Source organism: Agelaius phoeniceus, chromosome 1 (assembly GCF_051311805.1).
Source record: "Agelaius phoeniceus isolate bAgePho1 chromosome 1, bAgePho1.hap1, whole genome shotgun sequence".
Classification (NCBI taxonomy): Eukaryota; Metazoa; Chordata; class Aves; order Passeriformes; family Icteridae; genus Agelaius; species Agelaius phoeniceus.
Window position 1 is genome coordinate 38,353,291 of NC_135265.1, and position 22,389 is coordinate 38,375,679.

The following is a 22,389-nucleotide window of genomic DNA, read 5'->3' on the forward strand; positions in this document are numbered from 1 at the left end:
TGGTATGTCAATGTGAGGAACTTAAATACTAAAAAAATGAGGTGTATATGAAATAGAGATAAAAGATTAACAAAAGCTTTAAAAATTGTTAAGTTCAGACTTAATTCCCTAAATTCCACACTTCCAATGTCTAAGACCTGTCGCTAGACAGAGTTATATTATCAAATTTCATCTTGCCTTTGCTCAATACTTGCTCATATGAAAAACAGCTTACAGATTTGCTTCTATTTAGGCATATCCCTACACAGAATCAAAATAATACACCCATTTAAACCTAATTAATGACACTCATTCTAAATTGACATTTGCCAATTTTTGCTTTTATTATAGAAGATGAATCATTAGCCATCAAAGTACTATGACAATGATAACAACAACAAAAAAGCCATATGGTAATTGTTTTCAAAACTCCAAAAGTGCGACTGTCATCACCTATCATAAGAAAATAAGAAAAATACATTTGCTTTTCAACTTAAACTAGTAGAAAATAAGATTTTAGCATTATTATAACTTACTGGAAACAGTCTTTGTATTTATCATGAACTTAATAAAATTCTGAATGAGTTTTTTGGTACTGAGAAAAAATGTTCTAAATAATATCTACACAGAAAGTCAGAATTTCCCTGGAAAAGAATTTTCCTGTAAGGGTATTGTTTTGATGCTAGTTTCTAATTAATGCTAACCAGAAATGACCCTTCTCCCCACAGCCCAACCAAATCGCAAAAAAAACCCAAACCAAAATCTATATATTGGTAAAATTATGAAGACCAGCTTCATACACATAATACTCAATGCCAAAGTCTTTCTTCTACTTCCTAATCCAAAACAGCACACATCAAATTTGAGATCAAGGTAAAAATCCTAACACAAATCCAGATGCATATTTTTACAATGACAGTTAAAAACAAAGACTTTTAATTAAAATCAAATAAACAACAAAAAACCTCTGGCATTTTCACAACCTATATAAAAACAGACAGCCAAACTTTAAATTCATTCATCTTATTTCTGATGTAGAGGGATAATTCTTGTAGAGGGATAATTTCTTAATTTGCCTGAATTGTCATAGATGGCTGAACAGCAGAGAGGTGTTCTGATGTGTGAACAGAATACAAGAACAGAGAAGAAACAGCACAATTGATGAGTGAAAAGACTGTAAACTAATTTTCTTGAATATGACTTTTAATTTAGTTAGATGCATGAGCAAAGTACTTGAAAAGTGGTATCAATGCTCAGCAACTTTCAGATGACTACCAAGTGCCCTAATTTTGTATTAACATTAGAAAAAGAAATTGATTTACAGTGGAAGACTATTTGCTATAGCAGTTAATACTAAATTTGTATGCCTCTATAATTTACTTCACTTATGGCTGTCTCTTATATTAATATTCATTATAAAAGTCCTCTTTTAATATTGCTTGATTTGACAGGAATGCATTAGCTATGACAAATACTTTATAATGTGCTCAGACAATATTAATACAAGCAGAACTTCTGATAATTGCTGTTACTTGAATACAAAGATTTTCTTTTTTATTTGAATTTACTCTCTTCTCTCTTCTTCCAAACGTTTTTGGAAGGATGCAAGGTTTAATAACTATACATCAGTCAGAATCATTCCTAAACTCAACTTGGAGTGCTAGACCATATGAAAAACTGAACTAATTCAGTCCTTCCAGGAATTTTAAAGTACAAAATGCTATGATGTTTTGGTTTGGGGAAGGATTTCATCTCTTTTTTATGTTAGAGTAAATAAATTTTTCCTCCTTAGGAGATTACTTGTACATGAAAGTTCCTTATCCATATGTAATCTAAGACAAGAGTCAGAATGTTTACTTGCATAAAGTAGAATGAATCTGGCTGCCAGGTCTTCTACTAGTTTACACAATTGTTATAAGGTTTGACTGGGCCTGAAGTTTCAGCAACTACATAAGGAACCTACTAACAGAAATGGCATTCAAATAGTACAACATAAATAGATAATCATATTAGTCTAGAAGGTCATACTGCAAAGATACCCATTCAAAACCCCCCCAAAAAACCCCAAAATCCCGCCAATATTTACAGCACCCTAATGTAACACAGTATAATCCACAATTCAGCATTTATAAGAAATTCTAATCATAGCTCAACTTCATAGACATCTTCATTAATTAACTCAGAACAATGGTGCTACCAATGTTTTTGCTATATTGCTATGAGTCTATTTTGTTCTCAGGCAGAGTTGCCAAAAACTGACACCAAGAACATCAGAATCAACCCTCAATTTCTTGTTTTCTAAGACATTATATGATGTATTTTAATAGTATTTTAATAGTCTGAAGTGCCAGAGTTGTCCAGATAAATATTTGCCATGCTCATTTATAAAAAGAGGCATAGTTTAAGACTTTGCTTTCTAAAAACCCAAGACCCAGCTCATCTATGCAACAAATATTCAGGAAAAAAATCTTCATTTCTGATATCAATGGATATATTGATTTCTGATATCAATATTTCTGATATCAAATAGGTAATTAATTGAAGCAATAAATCTGTTGGACTACCAATGTTTGAAATACAGAATTTATACCTGTTGTAGAACTAATATGTTCATGGTACATAGCAAAGCATTTGACAACCTCATGAGAACTTACACATAAAAAACCTGAATAGAGGAAAACAAGAATGTTTTGTATCACCATTTTAAAGCAGAAAATTCACTTCAATAGACTGTGCTACATTAATTATTTTCTTTGTATAAAAGTTGCCATTGTTGGGATTTGTGAGGGCTGGTAAACTCTCCTTCTTAGAGAGGCCACAGTCCCTTTCTCTATGGAGACAGAAATGTGGATGGTTTGGCAGAAGATGTGGCACAGAACAAGTGCCCAAAATCCATTTTTGACTTGAATCTGTTAGGAGGTATACAAAAAAGAGAAATACAAATAACAGACAGGCAGTTACTGTACTTTAACTAAATCCTGAAGCTCTTCATAGTTTTCCTGTGGTGGTTTCTGGGGCACTGAACAACATAGCTACCAAATAGGTAATGCTGCAACCTCCTAACTCATAACTGAACTTCAGGAATTCATCCCTTAATTCCACTGGATTTTCTTCCCACTTTTGCATATGTGAAAGTGTCCCAGCTTTCTGGGACAAAGTAGGGTTTTTTCCCTAATTTGAAAATCTTAGTGCCAATGAGTATGATAGTAACATGATTCATTTGAATTGAAATTGGATAACCCCTTCTATTAGCCCAGAAATTCTCTATTTATTCAACTCATAACACACGATCAACCAGCGATGAATGCTAAATATACATTTATACAATGGACACTGGGGAAATTCTCTTTAAACCACTCTCTGATGTTTTGCAAAGTTCTATCAATGGTAATCACTTTTTGATCCACTTAAAACACACACATTCCATTCAGAAACTCTTGATTAAATAAATTTCAGTAGTTAATCTGTAAGGATTCTTCTTCAGGGTACATGCTCTTTGCATTTACAAAACTTCACAAGTAGTCATTAATAATTCTACTATGATGAGTTTCAGCACTTCTTTTTTAAAGCTGGAAACTATGTGTTTAACATCATAAGTATGTCTGACCTAGAAGACAGGCAAACTTTTGCCATAAACAAAAGTGGGAGAACAACAAAAAAGCTGTACAGGACTGCATTGCTAATGAAGTCCTGTGTTACTTTATTAGAATTGTTCATTTCCTAAGAGACCCAAAAGAGGAATCTTCTTTAGATCACCCTGTTGCTTCACTAATCTGTAGTTAAGATAGGGTAAAGATGTCTTCAAATAATAAATGTTATCTTATAGACTTATAGAATCACAGAATGGACGGGTTGGAAAGGACCCTAAAGATCCTCTAGTTGCCACCCCACTAGCATGGGTAATTATTTCTCATTCTAAGTAAAAAATAAACCCAATAGATTGGTGAAGAACAACTCTTTTACAAAAGCACAATTGTTCATATCTGAAAGAAGCATTTGGGATATCAGTTTCATTATTCTGACATCAGTCAAGCATTCAGCACCACAGAGATGCATCTTCCTTCCCCATCCACACTGCACAGCTTCAAACACAATTCAACTTCTGGAAGCCTCTTGGGTGATGATCACACTGAAGTAAAATTAATTTTACTTAAATTAAGTAAAATTAAATTAAACAAGGAAATCCTTAAACTCTCTGTGAAATTTATACTTACATCTCCTAATGGTTCTTCTGGTCACTTTATGAACTTTATTGCCAATACTTCAAATACTACATTTAATTACTTCAGATATTAACGTCAGAAAAAAATTCCATTAAAATAAAACAAATAATAATGAATTCTTCAGACAAGAAGATAAAGCAATCAGTAATATATTAGGTTAACTACAAATACTAAAAATAAATGTCTTGGCTCAGTTCACACAATCAGAGATATATTTAAAAAAACCCAATCTAAAGAAAAATTAAAAAAAAAACCCAAAACCAAAACCAACCCAAACCAAACAAAAAACAAATAAACAAACAAAACCCCAAAAAACAAAAAAAAAACAAAACCAAAAAAACACCCACATCACATGTACCACATTCTTTCTTCTGGTAAGATATCAAATCTTGTCTCTTGATTCAGATGCTACCTAAGCACATAGTAGTGACCTTCAGAATGTAAAGCATGTTCTTGAAAGTTGTACTGAAGGACTGGGTAGGTAAAAGGTGGGCTCAGGCACTGGAAAGTGCTCCCTGCCAACCATGAAGCATATGTGCACACAATAGCTGCAGCTCAGAGCATGGTGACACGCTGCTAAAGGAAGATAGATGAACTCCCAAACATGTAAGTCTAGAAATGCCAGCAATATATCTCAAGAGTTTCATAATGACAGGTATCTTGACTCATTCCTGTCCACAGCATATGAGGAAGAGACAAACACTAAGTAGTACAGCTGCATATAAGTGCAGAAAAAGAGAAACTCTTCTTTCCAACTTTCTGGTTTGGCTGTTGGTTTTGTTTGAATTTGTTTGTTGAGATTGGCAGTTGCTTGGTTGGTTGCCTTTTTTTTTTTTCCCTTTTAAAACAGCAGTCAGTAACAAACTCAATTAAAGTAATAGAGGCAGAGGCTGAATATAATGCAAAATATAATGACCTGCTCTGCATGAATCAGATTAGTACCCACAACACTTGAATTTTTCCCCCTGAGTATTCTCATTTCAAAGGCTTACTTTGAAGTGTCCTGGAAAGCGAAGTTTTGCATTTTTAAAAATCTCTTTAAAGTACTCTAAAGACTGTTACCTGAAGGAAACAATAAGAGATTTCCAGTTACAGATGGTTCTTCCGGACGATTACTGATTGACAAAAACAAAGCAGCTGACAACAACAGTGTTAGTGCCAATTAGTAGAAGTGGGCTAATTCAAAATTCCATTAATTTTCTTCCTTTGTTTAAAGTGAGCTAGGAATTGTGAAAAGCTTAAACCAAAATGACAGTGGATGACAGTCATGAAGCAAGCTTCACAGTTGTGAAAGAAGACAACCAGGGACCTTGATTTGGAGCTAGACATAAAATTGGATAATTAAAAGGCAGTACAGTAACAACTTGGCATTTGTGAACAGCCATCACAGTGGACAGCTTGAAGAATCCCCTGGCACAGGAAAAACAGGATGAGAATCTCAAATTTTGTGCAGTGAAACAAATGTTAAAACTGAAAAATTATCAACAACAAAAGAGTGATGACTAAAGGTTTAAATCTGCAGTAGCAGGCTGGGTAAGCTTCCTTTAAGTTTACCCATACCCACTAGTTAGGTAACTAAATATAACTAATTATGTAGTGTCAATATTCAGCTGGATGGCTGTTTTGCTTTAAAACACTTCATATATAGCCTTAAATAGGTCCCCTGACTTTGAATCAAGAAGGCATTCAGATATCTGCAAAAAAATTGAAAAATTGATGGAGCCCTTGTGCAAGTAGAGGATGGCCTCCCAAATCTGGTAACACTATTGTCAGTATGAACTTTAATTCTACTTCATTAGTTTCCATACTGTTCTTCTGTTCATCATGGGTATAATTCACCTTCTTCATGCAGTAATGGGGCTACAACTCTCACTGGTGATACCTGAAGCAGGAGCTGCAGGACCCAGAACACAACACACACCTAAGGCAGGCAAACTACTAGGAGCAAAAAGAAGCAGGAACTAAAGCCCTTTTATTTCCCCTCTTCATCTTCACAAATAAGTATCTGACCACCCAGGTATCATGCCTGAATTTATCTACACTTAAACAAAAACATCTAGCTGACTTGTGATAGATCCATGTTGTAGATGGATCTCATAGATTAGCGTGTATGAATTTTCATGAGGGAAGTGCCAGTCATAAGCTTCCAGTAACAAAGCCAATTGTTATCGTTAGAAGTTCCCAAATCTCAGCAGTTTGAAATAAAAGAGCTGATTGACATGATGAGATCCTGCCAGCCATGCTATTGATTTGTACAGAAGCTTTGCCCAGGCAGCATGCTCCCCAGGCTGTGAGCATTGCCACTCCTCTGCACACAGAACAGAACACCACAAGTGTCCCGACAACCCATCTATTAAATCGTGCTGCTCAAGTTCACTCACACCAGCCATACTCTGTGAGGGAGATAATGCACTAAGCCTTCTCCAAGCCAATGCCCTTGCCCTGTGTCTGGTGTTATAACAAGAACTAGGAGCCACAAATCACGTGTAGGAAAAGCGTAACGAGGGTGTTCGGCAAGATCTGTCACGTATTTCAAGCTCCCTAGGCATTGTCATCAATAGCTGCTGATATTCTCTGATATGTGAAAGCAGGAAAAAAGTGAGGCATCTTTCCCTGCTGGGAAATATTGGTTTTATTAAGGGCAACTACTTCAAACAAATTCAACTGGATAGCCATAGTGGGTAATCTGTTGATGCAACTTGCAGAAGGATCTGCTGAGACAATGCTAGAAACTTGCACCTGCTAAATCAGCAGAGCAGAAAATGAACCAGAAATAGTAAAAAGTAAAGTATAGCAAAGGAAGGGATTAAAAGTGCATGGCAGCAGTCTCAGGAATCCTCTGATAAGGTGAATGAACTGAAGAGTTCTTTTGAGTGCTCTAATTTAAGAAAATGGTTATTTGCAAGGAGAAATTAGATAATTTGAAAAGTATGATAAAAATAATCTGATTTCTTAAATTTGCTTTCCCCCAAATACTTAGCTGGAAACATGGGTTACTCAGAGTAATATAACTGCCTCTGCTTTGATCAGTGCAGATCTACTGGATTAAATAAGTAAATCCTTCTGAATCTTCTAAAATGCTTATTAGAGGTCTTAAAACTAATCAGGAGTGGAACAAAGATGTAGAACAAGAAAGTAGAAGCAGTACTAAATTCTGATTGAAGGAAGTAGTAAGAATGCCTGAAAGTATACATCTTTGGAATTAAAACATGAATTTTCATTCTCAATTAAAAATCTAGTAATGACATAAAAATAAAACACTAAAGTAGGTGTACTAATAGAAAGAAATTAATCTTCTAGAGAAATAAAACATCTTCAATTATCTGGAGTCAATTTTTTAACATAATTAAGGACACTGAGACAGGATACAGTCAACTTTGTTCCATAAAGCTTTTATTTTTTCAAACAAAACTATGCTAGCAACTATGATTTTCTATGGTTTTACTTGATCAAGCACTATTCATTTTTCCTGTCCTGTACAAAACACAGAAAGATAAAATTGTATGACCTTAGCAGGACTTAACTACAAGAATCATTTCTTGAGCTTTGAAAATGTATGTTTGACTGAAGTTAAACAAATTGGTCTCATATTTCAATTTAAGTACTATAATTTTTGCCACTTGGAGGACTTCATCACAGAAGGTCTCAAATGAGTAATACACAAGATTTGCAGCCTCGAAGCAGCAAACCCTTTTTTTTCTGGGTGTAGTAAGGAAAAAAAAAAAAAACATTTGAAGCCTGAAATACTTCTGTCCACAGCTTACTATGGTATAAACCAGGATATTTTCCAAAGGACTTTCATTGATTCCTGACTTAAACCTGGTATCTTCATTCAAATGAATACCAGAATTCCACATGAAATTTTGTTTATCTTAGAATCCTTTTGAGGATTATACAACTTTTATCTTGATTGTGGAATAAGGATAACTATTTCCCACTTGCAATCTCTGGATACAGTCACATCTCCCAGGTAATAGAGGCTGTTTTACTATAAGATTGGTTTCTTCATGCTAGTTTTTACAGACTGTAATCAAAATATTTCTGACTTTTTCTTTGATAAATACTCAAGTTGAATGCATCTGTCTCATTAGGTCTTTCACTATTAAACCATTCCTAAGTAATTGTATTAGATCTTCCTCAAATTTCCATTCTATTTGATGCCATTCTTTGGAAAAAAAAAAAACAAACATCTATTTCATTTACAGTAATAAGACAAATCAAAATCTTTACATCATGCTCAAAAAAAGTATTTATTCCACAAGGCTGTCTTTAAACATCAATACACCAGTGGTTCCTGCATAGCAGATATTTAGCCATGTACTCCCCAGTCAACCTCATCTTTACATTAAGTGCTCCCAGCTTTTCAATAAATTCCATATGTTCTTTGTTGTATTAAAAGCATTTGATGCACTTAATCTACAGCTCATGTTTATTACTTGCCCAAAATTCTAGTTTTTGTGCCATTTGGAAAGACTTTAAAATTGCTTGCAGGTAACAGATAATGTAAAATTATATTATAGTTAAGACTTTATTGCAAAAGAATTTCACTGGAATATTTCTACACCAATTTGTATCTCAAGATTGCATTCCAAGGCCTATAATTAGCAGGCTTAAATCCACTTAATATGTTCCATATTCAGTCTGTTGCATTCCAGTATCTTAGAAAAATTTTAACTTCCACACTTTCTAGAGCATGCAAACACAAAACACCCCTTACCTTTTATCAATCAAATATGTAATGTCATAAAAAAAATAAATAGGTAGACAAGTATAACTTTCTCTCAATTCATATTCATTGTCATTATATAATTGATCTCATTTACTTCAGCACTCTAGTTCCCTGCCAGCTGCTGCTTTATTTTTCACAAGATTAGTGTCAGGCTGATAGACCTGTAAGTACTTGATTCATTCTGTTTACCTTTTGTGAATAATGACACAACATTAGCTTTCTTCTGGATTTTCTACAGTGTCTACAATCAACAGAAAAACATAACAGCTTGTCCAGAATGCTCTTTATCTGCTTCTTTTAAAACCATATGCAAGTTTTCCTGATCCTGATTGTAATTTAGGACTTCTGGTTAAACATACTAAATCTTACTATTAGTATGGCAAGAATTTAAACATCAACATTATCATTAAGTTTACATGAATAAACTGGTTTTGTCTCCTCTCAAATTAAATCTAAGACACAGTTCCTTGATTCTGTTACTCCTAAAAGTGCCTTTTTGTTTTCTTTATGAGTCTGTATTTATTTTTGTATCCATTTTTTTACTATAATACTAATTTATATTCCTTAATTTTAATTTACATAAATTTTTCTAGCTCCTTTAATTCTAATTCAATTACAGGCATGCCATAAAACAAGAGCTTTAATACTGAGACTATTAATAGATATACAACAGTGGAGTACAGAAAGCACAAAGATACAATGAGAAACACAGAATAAGTCTTCAAAATGTTTGAAACCCTATATGAATCTTGAGAATAAGAGACTCTGAACACACCTATTCTGAAGTTATAGATGTGGCCTGCCCGAAATTTAAACCATAAGCAAACCTCTTTGTGTATGGAAAAGTACGCTAAGTCTAAGAAGCAGAGAGTTCAGGTGCATGAAGACAAACTTGTTTCCATTCCTCCTCCAACAGATATTACAGTCACAGCTATGCTTTGTCTGAAAATACCTTGATATTTGCTGGTGCTGCAGATACCTTACTAAAGTTTAGCCTAATTTTTGGCTTATTTAGATGAGTTGCAAGTGCAGTGGTAGCAAACCTTAAAACAACTAGAAGTTAGGCAAATTTTTGTATTTTGCCATATATCCACTAATTCAAAGCAAAACATTATTTTTTTCTTCACGGATAAGGGGGGAAAAGGCAGGAAAACAGTAAGTCTTTGGTCCTGTCAGATATTTACTTTGTTTGACTGGTACCAAACATCAAATGAATATTTATGATGTCTAATTCCATTAATAAAGCAGAGTGGAAGGTATATTTCAGCAAAAGAATGACACAAGTAGGGAGGAATTTCACCTGTAAGCGTTCTCTAGCTGAAGAAAGAAATCACCGATCTGCACAGACTTCAAACACATTATTGAAAGTTGTCCAATACCAAATGGAAGACAGAATAAACAGAGTTGTTGCTCAATTAAATTGTTCTTCCCATTCTTACAATAGATTTTAATACTACTCACTTTTGGCCTTTTTCTGAAAACACCTACTATATGTGCGTAGAATAATCAGTTTCTAGAAATAATGATTTCTGCTGCGCTGAGTTCTTGTCACATGAATGGCAAAGAAATGCCAATGTCTGAGTAAAGCAGATTCCCCTACATTTATTAGTAGAACTCTTGCAGCTATGGCTGTCTTAGATCCCTCTGAATGGTGCTATGAGGGGATCATATAGTGATGGCTCCAACATTTAGCGCAGTACATTTACTCATATCCTTAACCACATTCTCCAGCTTTCTTGATTTAAGCATGGAAAGAACATGAGATGAACCACAAAAGGAAATAATCTAAGCAAGCTCTAAAGCATCTTTGGAGATTTGGTTGTTCCTGCCTTAAAAACATCCCCCCCAAAACAAATCCAGTCCTCAACAGATAACCGACTACCTCCTAATTTTGCTGTGTCCAGCCAGTGTGATGTCAGCTTGAAACAAGATGGATCACTTGAATAAAGACCTACTTTTTGTTGCCCTCAAAAAAGACTCTTCTCATGGAAAATTGAAATTTGAAAAATTCCATACTTGCAAAAACTCAGCACCTATCTGAGAGCACTGCATCAAGTTTCTACTCCATTTCAAATTAGTCTGTAAACAAATACTCAATAGTAACAGGCTTCTGAAACTGATGCTTTACAACAAAAACTTGAAAGGAAATCTAGGACTACAAAGATTTTTTAGAAATCCTGAAGGCTACAATTGAGGCATCTTCAGACCCACCCTCCTAGATAGGGTCAATGCCCAGCCAAACATAACAACAAAACACACCATGCAGAATGTGCCATCCAGCAGATATGTGCTACGGTGCTTGATTTGCAGCAGGACTGATGATGAATAACTTATAAACAGACACCTAACAAACAGAAGATTACTCCCAGGATTTACAATTGTTACTATTTTGGGCATGTAGCAGTCAAGCTGACTTTCCCCTTAGACAGAACGAAGGACTCTACTTGAAATTTCAACTGAAAAGGCTTTTCAGACCTCTGAACAATACCATTGTCAGTACTGGACTTTGACATGGATTCAATAGGCTGATACAGATGTTGTGACTGACAGCAGTTTCCAACTGCAGGATTATTCAAGCATAAAACTGCTGTGAAGGCAATTGCAATTAAAAGCAGCTGGGTCCACAGAAAACACATGGTGTTCATATGATGAAGCTCTCTGCATACGTAGATGCAAGCAAAGGAGGATTTTATTTCACATTCATGATCAATTGAGGCACACATAAATTACTGTAATTTTTATATTGTCATTTAGCTACACTCTGAAAGAAAGAAAAAGCTCTAGTTCTACACAGAGATCAAAAGAGAAGCTATTGTCTTCCAAATTGCCATCAAGCTCTAATACAAAATTGGTACAACAGTCTGTGAAATGCTGATAACATTTAGTGCTGCAGTTAGCTACAGATTGTCTGAAGTATGGAAAAGTCAAAGCATAGATGATTTAAAGTGAAAGATGGCATTGCACTCTTAAATTTTGCTGGTTTGGGTTGAATTTTCCAGGCATGTGATAAAGACAATCAGTAGTTGTGAAATAGTAATTTCTAATTTCCAAGTAAATGACAAGAGAATTAAAAAATGAGAACATCTCTTTTAGAATTAAAAAATAAGAACAGCTTCTTTTAAAGATTTTTCATTCAAATAAAATCAAAAAAGAAAAAAAAGAAACTGTTCAACTTCAGAAATTGGGTGGTTGGGAAGTGATCCATGAACACCTATAGCTTGCTTTGAAATTCATCTGGGTTCTGCTAATCGCCAAGCGATTGCTTCTCCTTTACTATTTCACATTTGCGACTTTTGAATGTTCCATGCAAAATATCATAAACAAGTAAATATGAAGTAAAAATCCTTATAAATTCAAACTTCAAGGTCATTGTTCTATTTTGATGTGTAATAAAACGTTCAGTTGCAAAGAAAAGCAATTTACATCCAGTATCACACAAGCCTGAACCAAGAGTTAGCCTGTTAATTTTGTTGTGCCCTAAGCAATGCTGAAATGATCTGAAGAAATCACTTGCCAAAACAAAAGCACGCTTTATGATAAAATAAAGCATATGGAAACAAAACAGCTAAGTGAAGCAAACAGACTGTACTGAATCATATTCCTAGATTAAACATCCTTAATATAATAATTACATATACAAGGGTACCCACAGCCTAAGCTGTAAAAGCAAATTGTACCCTAGGATCATACAGCAAATTGTTTCTACATACACCAGCAGATCTGGAATAGTATTAAATACTATTTTGAATTTTAAATACAGTTGACATAAGTATTGTTGCTAGAAGTAGAATTTCTTTTAGTTAGAAAAGATTACAAGCAAATCTGCTGCCTATAAAAATGCTAATAAATAGACAATGTTAATATTATAAATACAGCAGTATATCTTCTTAAGCTTTCATAAAGATAGAAAAAGTTAGGGTAGTTTGGCATTAAGAACAAAGGATTAAAGAAGTAACTTAAAGAGAAAAAACAATAAATATAATAATAAAATAGGGTAAGTACACCAAGCAATACCAAAAATAATTCAGTAATTCTTAATATATGGAAATCGTCATAAACCCTAGCCACTTTCAAAATGTATGTTTATTATAAACAGCTGAATGTAAGGGAGATTAAATTAAAAATAAAAGGAAAGCAGAGAGATGAGGAAAATTATTTTAATTTTTAAATGAGACTTCCTTCCTATTACAGGTTCTGGAGCTGAACCAGGAACTGCACAAATGCATCTGTGTACAGAACTAATGTAACACATTAAAAGATTACAGAAAACAAGCAAGGTGTGCTAATGCATGGTACTGGAGGAAACAACACATAAATACTGGTCATAAAAGGGCAAGTATTTGTAATCAAACATGCAGAAGCATATTAATACAAATACTAGCACTAGTCAATTATAACTTGTCCATAAATATTCACACAAGCAAGTTTTCATTTGAGCACTGTGTTTGAAAACTTTTCCCTACAATTTAGGACAGAATTCTGAATCTTATAACAAAGAGCCCCTTGACTCCTTATTGAGACCTGAAAGAGACACAATGGTCTCATAAGGACATGCTCATTCACGTTACAAACAAACCAACCAAAATCAGGAATCTCTGGCCTCGGAGACCAGGATAAAGGAGTACTGGAAGGAGGACTTTTCCTTGATCAAAGGAGGCTTGGGTCAGAGAATACCTAAACAAATGTGACATCCACAAGCCCATGGTCCCTGGCAGGATGCATCCATGAGTGCTGAGAGAGCTAGAGAACACCACAACTAGGCTGCTCATAATCTTTGAAAGGTCACAGAGAGAAGGAGAGGTGCCTGAAGGCTGGAAGAAAGGAAATGTCACCCTGGTCCTCCAAAAGGGCAAAAAGGGGGACCCAGGGAACTAGCAGCCTTTCAGCCTGACCTCAATCCCTGGAAAGGCACTGGAGTGCCTCATTCTGGAGGTCATCTCTATCCACATGGATGACAAGAAGCTGATTAGGAGTAGTCAGTATGGATTCACTAGGGTAAATCATGATTTATCAACCTGACTGCCTTCTATGGTGAAACAGCTACCTGGGTAAATGAGGGGAGAGCAGAAATTACTGTCTGCCTTGACTTTAACAAGGCTTCCAACACTTGTCTGTATAATATCCTCATAGAAAAACTCAGGAAGAGTGGACTGGATGAGGGGACAGCAGGGTGGATTGAGAACTGGCTAGACCAGAGGGTCATAATCAGTGAGACAGGGTCTGATTAGAGGTCTTTCGCTACTGGTGTTCCCCAAGGTTCAATACTGGGCCCAGTATTGTTTAACTTGTTCATCAGTGATAGATGAAGGGGCAGATGCCTCCCCAGAAAGATCACTGATAACACAAAGCTGGTAGATGTGGCTGATAGCACAGAGGGCTGTGCAGACCTTCAAAAGACTTCAGTGGGTGGGAGAGATAGGCAGAGAAGAACATTCTGAAATTCAACAAAGGCAAATGCAGGTCCTGCATCTGGGGAACAATAACCCCACGCACACACACAGGCTGAAAAGCAGCATTGCAAGGATGGACCTGGGGGTCCTGGTGTACAAAAAGCTGTCTATGAGTGACAGTGTGTCCTGGGGGCCAAGGAGGCCAATGATGTCCTGGGGCACATTATGAAGAGCATTGGCACCAGAGCAAGGGAGGTGATCCTGCCCCTCTACTCAGCCCTGGTGAAGCCACATATGAAGTGATATGCTCAGTTCTGGGCTCCTCAGTAGTAGAGAGACATGGAGCTCCTGGAGAGAGTCCAGAGGAGGGCAGCAAAGATGATTTCAGTGACTGGAGCATCTCTCTTATGAGGAACAGCTGAGAGAGTTGGGCCTGTTCAGTCTTGAGAAGAGATGACTGGGAGGGGACCTCATCAATGTCTACGTGTATCTGAAGGGAGAGTGCCAAGAGGATGGAACCAGGCTCTCCTTTGTGATGCCAAGCTGTAGGAAAAAAGCAATGGGCAGAACATGATGCACAGGAAATTTCGTCTGAATGTGAGGAAGAACTTTTTTACTGTGCAGGTGACTAATATTGCCCAATATTTTTAGAAGTCTTCATTTATGACCCAGACATAAATGGGGCAGAGTGCACCTTCAGCAAGTTTGCCGACAATTAAAAACTGGGAGGAGGGCCTGATTCAGCAGATGGATGGGTTGCCATTCAGGGGGACCTGAATGGAGAAATTGCACAAAAGACGTCCCTTGAAATTCAATGAAGGAAAGCACAGAATGGGAAGACATGCTACACATCAATCTGGGCTGGAGGCTAAGCATTTGGAAAGGAGCTTTGTGAAGAAGGACTTGGAACCCTGGAGGGCACCACTTGAAAAATAAACCAGCAGTGTATATATTCCCTGATGAAGTCAGGGAATATAAAATACAGAGACTCTTTTAATTGCCCAGTGACAGAAAAAGGCACAACAGCCAGAAACTGAAATACAGGACATTGGACTGAAACACAAGAAAAAAATCTTTGCTCTTTAAGGGTGGTCAAACCATAGAATGGGTTGCCCAGCAAAAGGTTGTGAAAATACCCAAAACTCAACTGAAAAATATACTCAGTATCCTGCTCAGGCTGACTCTGTTCTGACCTGTAGGGATGGCCTTGTCAATCTTCAGACACACATAATGACATCCCTTCACAGAACCTCAAAAAATCTGTCATCCTCTGGTATTTTGGATGCCAAACTCTTACATATTTTTCTAAACCTTTCCATTTCATGCCATCTACGTTTCTTCCTCCTGCAAAGTTTACCCTAAATTATGACATCATTTCTGATTGCTTTCTCCCCCCTTTCACTTTGATGTCCAAGACCTTGCCTGAATGACTGTTCTCTTCCACTACAACTGCTCTCAGTTTCATAATTATCCCAGCTGTACTGAAATTGCTATTTCAGGAATGAGTTTCATCTGCTGACCAGAAATATCCTACCACATTTTAGACAAAAATTAAAAAAAAAAAATCTTATGCCTTCACCAATTCTGTTACCCACACATGGTCAGTATTTGAAAAAAACCCAACCCTTTTCCTTTTCCTTCTAGTCCATCCCTCAGTGTTTTCACTTCTTGTGATGCCTTTATCACTTGAACATGTTTATGTTACCACTCCTTTAAACACCTGCCTGTTACATTTACAGTGTCTGCTCCTTTGGTTGTTTCTCGTCCTATGTGAAACTGTAAGCTTTTCAGGACAGGCACCAGTATTTTGTTCGCTGACAGCACAGGGGTCTCTTAGCTGTTAAGACTGTACTAGTGATAGATGATCTTGTCTGTGCCTTGTCCCAGATACACACTTTTTCTGCTCATCACATTTCTGTCTGTTTTTAAGAGCTGCTCATTGCATTTAAGTACACAGGATCCAAGGCACAGCGTATAACACCCAAAAGCAGCGTTTAAGACTTTGCCATACTGATGGCTCCGAACGACATCTTTTTCCCCTTTGAAAGGTCTATTCCTTCTTTTCCACTGATACCAAATAATATAACTCATACTGAATTCTCTGATGAATAAATAAATAAATAAATGCAGGCAAAAATCTTCAAGACTTAATTTGTGATAATTGGTCATGGAGTGTCCTGCTTAACTTCACATAGCTTTGGAAAAGATTAATATTTAGTCATATGCAACAACTAGAGGGACATATTTTTACATGGATATAATATTGCTGATACAATCTATTTTCCAAAAATCCAAGTTCAGGACAATAATCTTGCTGGACATGTATTTTAATTAGAATGATAGAATGCATTCTATCTAAATATATTTTGACAAGTTCTCTAAAGTATCAGTCCTTACAGCTGAAGATATCAAGCACCTTTTTGAAAAAAACCTTTTCAGAAAGGAAGAGCAATTTGCAAAGCTATCAAAGATGTTTAACAATTTCCTATCAGGGAATAAGTATGCATGTGTGTAAATATATAGCAAAAACATGCATTTTTATTGTCACACCTGAACTGGAGAATCAAGAAATAGTAAAATCTGGTTTGTATAACGCCATAAAGTAGGCTTCTCCTTGTAAAGCTCATGTTTTCTGTTTTTCTGTCCTGACTACCTGTGTAACATAAAAACTGGTAAATACAGATGAAGGAAGTGTGTTAAATAGTAGATAGCATAAAAGGTTCTCACTTCTCAAGAATGGCATTGCCATTATATGATGTCTTCATGATGTTTTATTTCTCAAAAACTTCTCAAGTTCAAGCCTTCTAATAATTCCAAAAGTTAGTCAGTAGGAAACAAAAAACCTAACGACATTCACAGAACGAGCAGAAAACCCTCATATCTTATATTTTCTCTTAAACACATAATTTAAACACCAGGAATCCTGTGTGAGAGTTTTTAAGGAGTTAGATTATATTGTGAGCTGCACAGTGTCAATAACACGTGCTGGCACCACTTCTAACAAAATAGTCCCAGAATAAGAAACATAACAAATTACAGCTTTAGCCCTTGAATCAGTTTGTATACTATGTGATTTTTTTTCACAATCCTTTATTGCATAGCAGCACAGATTTCCTGATGACATCTTGTTTACTGTAGCTGCTAAGGGCACACAGAACCAGTGATCTGAAGCCCTGACCAATATGCTGTGACTGACATGCAATTCAGCATTTAACCCCTGCTGTAGATGATATATAAGAAGTGATATGTACTCGACCCTATCATCAGTCTATTTGGGATAAACTATTAATCTTCAGCAGACAGTTTTAAAATATTGTAGAAAAATCTTTTGTTCCAAATTATCACAAGTACATGGACTTAGTAACTTTCTTCTAGTTACAAAAGATTAATTTATGAATTATATTCATTAGTACAACTATTCCCTGAGACCTGCATACTACTATCAGGATGTTTGACTTTTACAGTGATTATTTCCAAATGTAGACACTCACACAGTGCAATTTATTCTGCTGCTCAGAATCATTTTGCCCTTATAAGTTCTATCAAGCTAATACAGGACATAAGAACAACCAGAAAGGAAATAAAATCCAATTTAAGAAATATTTGACTTTTCATAGTAGACAGAAAATTTCATCATTTGGCGACCCAAATTTTTTTCCCCTCACCAAGTATACATGCTTGACAAAGGATAATTTACACCAAGGATTTTATTCTGTTGCCAGTCACATCAATCCTGACCTGTAATAACTGCATCTGGATAGAACTGCCTATCTTTGAATGCCACTGGTTGAATAGGGCTTTTGGCAGCTGTTGAATATGGCTCTCAATAATTTAAGAAATTGTAAGACTTTTATGTTTTTGCCAATTAACAGAAATATGTAACTTTTAGAACCCCATTAGGGTCAGTGTTTCTAACACAGAATAAATATATGTATATGTATATATACATATATGTATAAATATATATAAATATATGTATATATACAATATGCATACATATTCATATACATAAACATATGTTTACAAACATTCTATGAAATGAATCCAGGAATTTGCAACCACTGTGTAAAGCTGAAGAAACTCCAACATAGGCCACTGCTTATGAGTGCAGCTGGATTTCTGATATTTTCTTACTTATGCTGATATGAAAACTGATCTGGACTACTGACCTTGGATACAGGACAGTTCATATATCTTGCCAGGGATCTAATGCTAAGCTTGACAGAAAAACTCAGATTGGTCTTAAGGTACATTGGAAAATCCTTCAAAATTACACAGCATAAGATGAAAGCTTTTGAATAATACACTTTAAAGCTTTAAAAGGTCTTCATTTTCTTCAGTTATTTTCTTCAACAACTAGATAATATTTGGTAAAAAATAAATCACTCTTTCACACAACAGCCTCCTTCCTGTTCTGAATATCTCAACAAGTAACATCACAAGACACTTTTTAAGGTATTGTACATTTACAAACACATATTTCCACAAATAACTTTTGACATTTTTCCTATTTTCTCTTACTTAATTTCTTTCATCACACAAAACCTCTCAGAATATTTTCCTTTCTTTTCTTTGTGACAAAAAAAGACAAAAACAATGTAGCAAATATTTCTTAAAGCCATCATAATTATGTTATAAATCTGCATAGGAAAAAGAAAACACTGTCTATAATAGTAAGTTATAACTAAGATATATTTATAGAGAGAGACATAGAGCTATCTGTCTATAACAAACATAGTGAAGATGTGCCTTCAAGAAAGTACTGCACGTGCTTGCAAGGTACTTTCCTGCTGTATTATAGTTGCTTACTGTACATCCATTTACAATGCTGAACTTACTGGAGCAGAAGTGGTTCCAAACAAGCCGTTTTCAGCATCAGTAGGTAGGTCTCTGATGTTTCACAGCTTTGGGGTTTTTTCTCCCGTGGTTATTTTTGTCTTGCTTGGGGAGGGGGATTGGTTATGTCTAAATATTCAAACTTTATGCCTTTATACACAAGAGCAGTCGTACCTTCTGAGACACTAGACTACCTCTCAGTGACCTTACAAACTTCCTTTGAAATTTCCAACAATAGCTGCCTATTTAAAATGCCATAACAACCAAATCCTGTTGACTTTACAAATATGTAGATTTTATTTGCAAAGGAGTAACTTTTACCCACACAATAAATTAAACAATATTCTTTCAGTATGAAGACTTTTTTAAGCAGAATAATTGGCATCAATAGCACTTACCTGATTGTGTGGAATAGAGGTTATACAGCTCTTTTCCATTTCAAAACCATGCAATAGCCATTTAAAAAAAATAATGCAATGTTTGAAATTTATGAAAATTAGGTTTTTACTGCAAATGATTTTTAAGAGGCTTCTAGACACAAATAGTGCAATTTTTTACATTGTGGTTAAAAAAAAATGTGCCATATATAATTACTGGTAAAGAGATAGTGCATACAGACCAGGAGGTTTAGATCAGTTGATATGTTAATCAAGTAATGAGTACTGCATTCCATCATAAAAAGAATGTCAAGCCTCTTTTCACTAAGAGAAATCAGCTACATGACTATCAGACTATCACCAGCCTACTGAAAGGACTTAAAGAAATCAATATCACACAGAAAGATGGATCGAGCATGAATCAATGTGGCAAGCACATAACCAAACAGACATGGAATTAAACAAGAAGAAAAAAAAAATACAAGCCAAATCAAAACTAAACCAAACGAAACCAACAAAGATTGTCGCTTAACCTGTTTTGTCAGAGCTGGTATTGATGGTATTGGTAGTGATGGAAGTGAAGGTAGTCTTTGCGCTGTCCTTGGTAGTAACAGATTTCTGCTTATTTTTCATGGCTTCCAGTGCTTTGAGCTTCTTGGCATGTTTAGTGCCTTTGTAGTGGGCCGCAGCCTGGCTCTACAAAGGAGAACAAAATGAACCATGCAATCAGGCTCATTTCTAAACTGGCATTCTCTGTATTAGTACAAATACAGACTACCTTTCAATAATGGGTACCACTTACATTATCCAAGTAGTGACCAAACAGAAAATTATAATTAGAATGATGCTTGGAAAACAACGGAAAAAGTACTAGAGCCACGCAAATTCAATTAATACAGTATATTACTGTATAACAGTAGATTAATTTCACACCAAAATTAGGTTGTTTTAGTCTATCTTGCTACCATTAGTTTTTCTATTAAGATTTATACTGCTTTCACATAAAAAAAAATCTCAGGCAACGGGGAGAATGGCATTCTCCTCCCAATAGCTTTGTACTTTTCCAGTTTCAATTTCAAACTAGAATTTTTATCAAAGCTTCCTTCAAAGAACAGTTTACTACTGACAGTGGTATCAGCAAATTCTCAGCAAAGACTGACAGTAAAAAACAAACCAAAAATACCCCAGCCCAAAACTAAAGCCCAAACAAAAGAAAGCAAAATATAAAACACACCCCTTCAAAGCCCATCAGCAAAGACTTAACTGAATGTGAGGCAGACATGGAATTATCTGGCTCCTTAAAAATAAATTTTAAAAAATTTAAAAAATAGAGAATTACTTTTGTTCACCTGCTACAAAAGCTAGTGTTTGAAATTCAAAGCCAGGAGCATCCTTTCAAAGGAGAAAGCTCCTACAAATCTTGTCACAGTTCCAAATCTACTTCATATTGCTAAGCTAAAATAGATTTGTATATGCACTGCTATTAAAATTCATGCATTATATTACAAATAACTTTATTATTTTTAGAGTTAACACTACCAAATTTATTCATTTAATATATGTGCAAGAATATTTTAAGATTAGTATTTGAACTATTAGATTAAACTGTATACAAAAACCACTAGAAAATTTGGATGAATATTCAGAATTTTTTTCTTCACTAATTATTTAATGTTTTATAAGAAAGACAGTATTTCAATCGATAACTTGACAATATGAAAAATTGCTTATATCTTTCCTTTTGAACTTCAAACTCTATGGAAAGTAACTCCATTATTACTTGAAAGAGAAATTAAGACTTCAGAAATGTAGTCAAAATTTAGCAATTACAGAACTGAAAAAAATGAAAAGCAACAATTCTGGGTCAGCTTAGGGACCCATAAGGTCAGTATTTTTGTTTTAGAAAACATGAAACAATAGAAGATACTTAGAACATAAAAGAAAGGTAAATGCTTTCTATTATGGAATCAAAATAATCAAAATATATATATATATGGAATTTAGTGACTATAAACCTAAAGTATCAAATGGGATAAAAAGACACAGTCATTCCAATCACTAAGCTGCTCATGCAGGTAGAAGAATCCTGTATTATCTGGCATTTATTAGTCAGTAGACCGTTATTAAATGCTATTTGTTGTACTGAATTTTGGGGAGAGGAGTTCTAGTGATTAACTATGACTCTAAGGATACATAGAGGGAATTATGACTTTCAGCTTATACGAAAAGTCTTGATTCCTTCCAGATGCCTGAGATTTGAAAAGCATAAGATGAGTAGGAAATAAGTAGGAGCCCTTGTCTAAAACCAATTCACAATATATGTGTAAGTGCATACATGTGTAAATATACACACACACACTCTCTCTCTTGGATATTGAGATGCATCATTCAGTTTGGTTGAAAGCCAGTTTCTCTATACCTAAAATAATGTAAATCTTGTATTAGGTACCCTTATTGAAAGAACACTGGACAGTGAAGTTCTTAATTAGAAACAACTTGAACAGAAACAGCACAATCATGCACCTTTTACAATTCTCAACACATAACATTAAGACATACTGTAAGCCAAATACAAACAGTCAGAGGATGTTAATTATAATCAAACCAAAAGACCAGTGTTAAGTTACAATGATGCATTAAAAATGACATAATACTGTACACCCCTGTGCTGCTATCATGTCAACTATTTTTAGAGTTTCTAGCCAAATGTAATCATCTGTCAGCTTGAGATTCTGACTGCACTTTTTTCCCTTAACTAACAGTGTCACTAGTCAAACATCTGAAACATATTCACAACGTGGTCCTTAATGATTAACTATGAATGCTGATATTAGTTTGATACAAACCCCAGCTTT

General features: G+C 35.2%; 1 protein-coding gene across 5 annotated transcripts in view; it reads right to left on the bottom strand.

The window, feature by feature from the left end:
• ZNF385D (zinc finger protein 385D) overlaps nucleotides 1-22,389 on the bottom strand; it is a 417,452-nt gene that overhangs the window by 48,159 nt on the left and 346,904 nt on the right. For all 5 annotated transcript variants that reach the window (XM_077176659.1, XM_054637725.2, XM_077176652.1 and 2 more), the window contains one exon: nucleotides 20,068-20,230. In XM_077176659.1, the coding sequence (XP_077032774.1) occupies nucleotides 20,068-20,230 (163 nt within the window). The remainder of the gene's footprint in view (nucleotides 1-20,067; nucleotides 20,231-22,389) is intronic.